Source organism: Mycena indigotica (genome assembly GCF_014461135.1).
Source record: "Mycena indigotica strain 171206Taipei chromosome Unknown Mind.scaff0008, whole genome shotgun sequence".
NCBI classification, from domain to species: domain Eukaryota; kingdom Fungi; phylum Basidiomycota; class Agaricomycetes; order Agaricales; family Mycenaceae; genus Mycena; species Mycena indigotica.
Window position 1 is genome coordinate 553,730 of NW_023503007.1, and position 7,406 is coordinate 561,135.

The 7,406-nt window shown below is 54.2% G+C and overlaps 2 protein-coding genes across 2 annotated transcripts; one reads left to right on the forward strand and one right to left on the reverse strand.

Moving 5' to 3' along the window:
- Nucleotides 1–2,739: 2,739 nt before the first annotated feature.
- MIND_00910600 (uncharacterized protein) lies at nt 2,740–3,885 on the forward strand (the record flags this gene model as incomplete). Its single annotated transcript, XM_037365743.1, has 1 exon — nt 2,740–3,885. One exon carries the CDS (start codon nt 2,740–2,742, stop codon nt 3,883–3,885), a length of 1,146 nt encoding a protein of 381 aa, XP_037217155.1.
- A 146-nt stretch (nt 3,886–4,031) lies between these two features.
- Nucleotides 4,032–6,949, reverse strand: MIND_00910700 (ATP-dependent DNA helicase RecQ; the record flags this gene model as incomplete). Its single annotated transcript, XM_037365744.1, has 5 exons — nt 4,032–4,615; nt 4,661–5,198; nt 5,249–5,356; nt 5,397–5,879; nt 6,488–6,949. The coding sequence occupies 5 exons, from the start codon at nt 6,947–6,949 to the stop codon at nt 4,032–4,034; spliced, it is 2,175 nt and encodes a 724-aa protein (XP_037217156.1).
- Between the last annotated feature and the right edge of the window lie 457 nt (nt 6,950–7,406).

The window sequence follows — 7,406 nt, forward strand, 5'->3', positions numbered from 1 at the left end:
TCTCCCACAACCACGTCGAAATGGACCCCGTCAAGGTCGCAGGCGTCTCCGCTTGGCCGACTCCGGAAAACAAGAAGGACATTCAGCAGTTCCTCGGGTTCGCTAACTTCTACCGCAGGTTCATTCGGGACTTCTCGACCCTTGCACGCCCTCTCTTTGTGCTCACCAAGAAGGACCAGCAATGGACTTGGGGCGACGCGGAGGCCTCCGCGTTCCAAGCGATCAAGGACGCGGTCACCTCGGAACCGGTCCTGGCGATTCCGGACGACGCACGGCCTTTCCGACTCGAGGCGGACAGCTCTGATTATGCGACGGGGGCGGTTCTTTCACAATCCGCCCCGGACGGGAAGTGGCACCCTGTAGCATTCTATTCCAAAAGCTTAAATGATGTCCAGCGCAACTACGAAATCCACGACAAGGAGATGCTCGCGATCATCCGCGCACTCGAGGAGTATAGACACTTCCTCGAGGGCGCCGCGCACCCTGTCGAGATTTGGACTGACCATAAGAATTTGGAGTACTTCAGGAAGACGCAGCACCTCAACCGGAGACAGGCCCGGTGGTCTCTGTACCTCTCCCGGTTCGACTTCACGCTGCACCACAAGCCTGGCCGCGATATGGGTCGGCCTGACGCCCTCTCCCGGAGACCCGACCACGGAGTCGATTCCGACAACTCCGATGTCGTCCTCCTGCGGCCTGAACTCTTCCACGTCCGCGCACTTGAGGGCGTTTCCGTTTCCGGTCCCGGCTCTGAACTCCTCCGCGACATCCATGATGCCCTCTCCGGTGAGCCTGACCTGGAGGAGCCCGTCGCACTAGCGGCCCGGCAACTTCTTAAGGTTCAAGGTCAAGCTCGAGGCCCCCGCTCCTCACGTTCTGACGAATGGGCCGTCTCCGGCGGTCTTCTCCATTTCCGAGGAAAGATCGTCGTGCCAAAGGACAAGGACCTCCGGAGACGCATCATCGAGCTCTGCCATGACACCCGAGTCGCCGGACACGCAGGTCGTTTCAAGACCCTGGAGTTGGTCTCCCGGAACTACTGGTGGCCTCAGATGTCTCGCCATATCGGCCGGTATGTTGCGACCTGTGACTTGTGCTGTCGCACCAAGGCACTCCGGAGACTGCCCCACGGAGAACTGCACCCCACGGAAACGCCCCGAACGCTGGCATACCGTCTCCGTCGACTTCATCGTAGAGCTTCCCGAAGCCCATGGGTACGACGCGATCATGGTCGTCGTTGACACCCTCGGAAAGCGCGCCCACTTCTCAGAGTGTCATACGACGGTCGATGCAGTAGGGGCAGCCCGCCTCTACTACCGGAATGTCTGGCGGCACCATGGGACTCCGGAGAAGTACGTCTCCGACCGCGGCTCACAGTTCATCGCGGACTTCACCCGAGAACTTTGGCGTCTAATCGGCATCAAGCCCGCCACGTCCACCGCGTACCACCCGCAGACAGACGGTCAGACAGAGCGCGTCAACCAGGAGCTGGAGCAGTACTTGCGGATCTTCACCAACTACCAGCAGGACGACTGGGATGAGCTGATTCCGGCCGCGGAGTTCGCCTACAACAACCACGTTCACTCCTCCACGCAGCAGGTCCCCTTCATGACGGACACGGGACGGCTCCCGCGCATGGGCTTCGAACCCGGAGTCCGTTCCGCCATGGAGTCAGTGAACGAGTTCCGCGACCGGATCGCCACTGGTGTTGCTGAAGCCAAGGCCGCGCTCACTAAGGCCAAAGAGGAGTACAAGCGCTACTACGACCGGAGACGGACTCCGTCTCCGGAGTTTAAGGTTGGCGACCGTGTTTGGCTGGATGCCTCTGACATCAGGACGACTCGCCCCTCGGAAAAGTTCTCCCATCGCCGCCTTGGACCGTTCAAGATAGTCGCGGAGATCAGCAAAGGTGCCTACAAGCTCGACCTCCCTCCGCGCTACTCGAAGCTCCACCCGGTCTTCCCCGTCGTCAAGCTCGAGCTCGCCTCAGGACGACCCCTTCGACGGACGCCCGGCTACGACCAGCCCCCTCCGGACCTCGAGGACGGAGTCCCGGAGTGGGAAGTAGAGGAAATCCTGGACGCAAGGGTGAGGTATAAACGGCTGAACTACTTCGTCAGATGGAAAGGCTACGACGCATCGCACGACCAATGGGTCCGCTTCGACCGCGTCTTCGCCCGGAGAAAATTGCAGAGTTCTATCGTAAGTACCCTGGCAAGCCACGACACATCGCCTCCGCGACCTTCGACTCGATTCCGTTCCGGTCTATGCGTCGGGACGCCGCATTCAAAGGGGGGTGATGTCAGGGGAACCTCCCTTTCGGCCCCTCGGAGACGCCTCCGATTCCGGTCCGACTCCGGTTCCATCTCCGGTCCGGCCCTCCATCTCGCCTGCACAATCACCGATCCGTCAACGCCCTCCCGACGGTCGCCCTGGGACCTCGCCTGCGACGCTGCCCAAGCCTTCTGTGCCCGACAGCGGCAGCTACGGACAAGCAGTATATAGTCAGCTACCTAGCAGGCGGACCCTTAGAGTTTCTTCTCTTTGGATCCTCCCCTGCTAGGTCAGCTTCATTTGTATTCGCTTACCAATGTTCACACTTTGGATCCTCCCCTGCTAGGACCTTGATCTCAGGCCTCCGGGGTTGCCCTTACAGTCGGTGACAAAATCCAAAGTGCACTTGCCTCACGTCGAGAGGAGCAAACACCCTGGCGACGCCTTCAGCATGTCGTTTATGTTATGGGCCTCTTTCATGTGAAGATGGCCTGTGCAGATGCATTATGGCGTCTACTCATCTTGCCTCGGTTTGCCAAAAATGACTCTGATCGCTACAGCCTTCTTCATCATGCTGAGATCATCCGGCGGAAGGAATCAAAGAAAATTCAAACAAAGCCTGGCTTCCGCTTGATGCATGAGCTCATCTTGCGAATTGGCCTTGGGTCTCGGCTTGATATCTGGCGTGTTCTTGTCAAGTCTCTTGACTCAAGTTGGGGCTCCTTAGAGCTGTTTGCCCAATCCAAACCTTCCTTCAACCTGCTTGTCTCGCTTTCTCACCGACTTGCTAAAGAGTATGTTGCCAAAGGTGATATGATTGCAAATCTCCGACAGAAGCCGGACTCGGAGCGGGATATGGTACGGGAAAACATGCTTCTCCGCCAACAGCTCTTTTCGCTTTATGAAGAGATCAGCTATGCAATGAACACCGGTGACATTGGTCGAGTCGAGTCAACCTTTGTGCCCTGGTCATATATTTTCTCCGCAACAAACAAACACCGATACGCACTACATCTCCGCCGATATCTACGTGATGTTCACCTCCGATATCCTCCTGGCCTTCGACGGGCTATTCGAATGAACATTCTTATCAATCCTACTGGCAAGCCTGGTCGATTTCGAGGAGTTGACTGGCAGGTTGAGCATAACAACCTTTTTGTCCAGCGTGTCTATGGCGGTCGTTTCTCAAACCATACAAAGCACTATATCATCAAGGAGTCATCTCTACTTGGCGTCTTCAAAAATGCGCGGATGCAGGTAGATCGTCAGTTTCGCATTGCGGGTCATGGTACCAAACATGCACCACCAAATCTGGACAGCACTATCCAGTTACTCCGAGAAGACCTTGAACAGACTCGTGCTCATGAAATCGTGGTATCACGGCATGTACAATATAAGATCGAGGACTCCATCAAGACTGGTATCAATATCAGCCAAACCTCCCTAGCTGCTCTCCCACTTCGTGGTGAAGGGCGAGCCCTTATAGCTGACACTGATGATGATCCAGACGAGGATGAAGAGGAAGATGATTGGGATGATCAGGAAGCAGTTCATGATGAAGAGGAAGAGGTTCAGGATGAGGATGACTTGAATGAGGATGGCTTTGATTAACGTGCGTGAAAAAGAATATTTACAGTCAGAATAGTATTATAATTAAATGTGACTTGGTGTAGTGGGCAGAATATTCTCCTTGCCCAAAGGACGGTAATGACAGGAAAGTTCTAGATTATCCAAAGTCAGCATTTGGAATGCAAAATTCAGAGAAGCATACTATTATGGCCGGGTTGTTTACAAATGCTGCAGTGCATAACCCGTTTGGTGCTAGGAGCAGATTGCGATGTTGAGGAAGTTCGAGTCTGAGGTGTTTGTGGAGGAGCAATGGGGGCAAGAGGCAGCCGTGGCTGGAATTCAGTAATGATACGCAAAAGTGCATCACCATGAGCATCAACTAAATCTGTCCGCCATAAGGTTTCACGTCGAATAGATGCAAGGTCAGTAATCTTGCCCAGGTCGGCACATGTAGCCAAACGTGTCAGTACCTCATCGGACATTAAGATTGATACTCCATATTCATCCAAGATACATGGATCGAATGCCTGAAGAGCTGTGCGCTCTCGCCAGTCGGTGAGTGCCTCAGTAAGGGACTTGCCTATTGCAGATGGCATATAAGTCTTCTTGACGGTGGTCTTAGCCATTTTGACAATACGGGGCATGTCAATCGGAGCTAGATTTCCGAAGCCTTCGGGCAAGCAGACGTCGCAACACAACAGCGAAGGTTGAGGAGCACAACGCAAACATCCAGTCGGACTCGATGGATTGCATTGGAGATGCAGCGGTGGCTCTATACGAAACATCAGATCGGAAGCCAGCTACCGAACAAACGCACGCATGTGAGGATGCTGGAAATATAACAAGACAGGTTCTCTTCTGCACCCAAGACCACGGGTGCCGGCGTTGATGAAATCATCAATGGCGGACCCCAGTCGTATTGCAAACTCGGCCTTCTTTGCCTTGGACTTTGACTGGGTCTCAGTCAGTGGTGGCTGCGAATAGATACTAGACCGGACAACAGGCAACGGGTTGACGCCAAGAAGAAGCCCTGTTGTTGTGGCAAACTCGATGGGCGGATCGTGGGTGTAGATGAGAGACCAATGGATGACGGGAAGCCCGTCTGTCCGCTTGCGGCGTTTTATTGGCGCGGCAGAGATCGTCTCGCTAGCTGGAGCCTTGCGTTTCTTCCGAGAACGCTCAATGGCAGCAAGACGCTCGAGATCGAGTGTACCCGAGTTGACGAGCAGCACAGCAGTCGCCGTCACATTACGGTCGCGTGCTGCACGCCCGAAGCGCTGCCATAAAGCAGACACATCGCCGCCGCGTGGCAGACGGTACTGCACAACGAGCTTGATGTCGGGAATATCAAGGCCCTACAACAGAATCAGTGAGTAGTAACGTGGCTGAATTGCAAAGAACATACCATTCCAAACGCATCTGTCACGACCATGCCCCAGATATCACCAGCCTTGAAGTCATCGAAGGTGTTCGAGCGGTACTGCGTCGTCATTGTGGAATGGAAGTAGCAGACCTTTGTCCGCAGGTTGGCAGGCAGGCGCAAACGGAGAAACTTCGACCGCTTCCTCACACGCCGCGATGTTGTCCATGAACACAAGAAATTTCGGGGGAGGTGAAGTAGACGTTGTGTTTGGTGGGATCAGAAATGCGAGGTCCTTGTAGCTAGCGACGGCGTACCGCATTGGGCGGACGACGAGATGGATGTTGGGGCGGTCGTTAGAGTGAATGAAATATTTGGTGCCGTCGCCCGTTTGAAGCCGCAGTATCTGTTTAATGTCGTCCAGAATATGGCGGGGGAGCGCTGCCGATGTGATGAAGAAGAGGACCTGCGGCGGAAGGAGATGGCGCAGGTTCCCAACACGGAGGTAATGGGGACGGAATGTCTTGCCCCAGGCCGAAATGCAATGTGCCTTGTCGAAAACGACATATAGCAGTCGTTCCTTAATCTTCACATTCTTGAATAGCGCTTGGAAGGGCTGTGAATCCATGATTTCCGGGCTGACCGTAACCACCTGGTATTCGCCGCGAAGGATTGCCTGTCGTGAGTGTCAGAATGCGGGATACAACGATTGCCTTGTGCGACGCACCTCGTATACTTCTGCTGAATTGTTTTCTGCACTCAAGTTCACGCATAGGGTTGAGCACGGGTCCAGGTCCGGGTCTCAGAAGGCTGACCCTGACCCTGACCCTGACTAACCCTGACCCTTCCGGGTACGGGTCCAACCGGGTCCGGGTTGACCCACGGGTTACAGACATGGTAGCAGAAGGTGTATTTGGAACAATAATTTTGACATAATATACATTTTGCTATGTGATATTGGCTCAGATATGGCATATGTAGCCTATTTTTCAAGATTTTAAGCATATTTAATACAGTTTACTTATATGTCACATGTTACATGAGTGACTTAAGTGACATGTAATTTTTTATGTCTCTTAAAAAACTCACAAAAATCATGTTTAGATAGGGAATTGTTAAATCACAATAGCTTATTGGACCCTCCGGGTTGACCCTGAAAGGGTCCGGGTTTGGCCGGGTTCAGAAATTGGTGTACCCTGACCCTGACCCTGACAGACCCTACCCTGAAACCCTGCGGGTTGACCCTGACCCGTGCTCTACCCTATTCACGCACTTGACCCCTACCTTTCCCAGCTTCTCCTTCATCTGCTCCCCAATCATAACCAGCGGCGTCACCCCAAATATCATCTTGTCCTCGCCATCCTTCCGTGCCATGAGGAGACGCAGCAAGAACGCGTTCGTCTTGCCGACACCAGTCGCAGCCACGTTAACGACATCCTTTCCCGCTAATAGAGCCAGTGCTGGGTGTATTTGGGACAGACACGGCCGCTGGCCAAACACCTCTTGTCCAAGTTCACGGACCTTCTCGACTGTCCATCGCGGTGGTGGTGCCGGAGCGGGTTTTGGAGGTCGGTTGGTGGGTTTGGGGGCAGGAGATGGCGTGGATGGTGGGCTCGACGCGCGCGAATCCTGAGCAAACGCGCTTGAAAGTTGTGGAAACACACTTGACGGGTGTGGGTATCCTGGCGTGTGGCCGCCTTCGAATGTGATAGATCTAGATGTCGTGTTTGTTGCCTCAGCGGCCATCCAGGCCTGACAGCCCGGTGTTTAGAAGAGAATAGAGTAATTAAATAAGTGAGAGGGAGAAAACGAGTGTGGCGGAGGGAAGCTGTTGACGGTTTGATGCCAGCCCAATCGGAGATATTCGGTGGTCGGTCCGGGTTAGCTGGGCCAGCCCTCTTGCAGAGCGCTCGCCCAAACTCTTCGTAACATCACGTCACATTTTTTTGATTTTGTACTAAATTGATACATATTCAGCCTGAAATACACCCTCGGATTGCGCTCTGCAACGAGGGTTGGTTTAGGAGCCTGGAAACGAATGAACCCCAGGACAGAAACGGAAATGGGGCTTTGCTTCCGTGGAGCTCTGCCCATTGCTGAGCAGGTCCTTCTGCCATAAATGACATGGCATAGCGGACGGCCTTTTCCTTGCTGGCCTCTCCATTGACCATGAAGGCCTCAGGGGCAAGGCGGGCATAGGTGC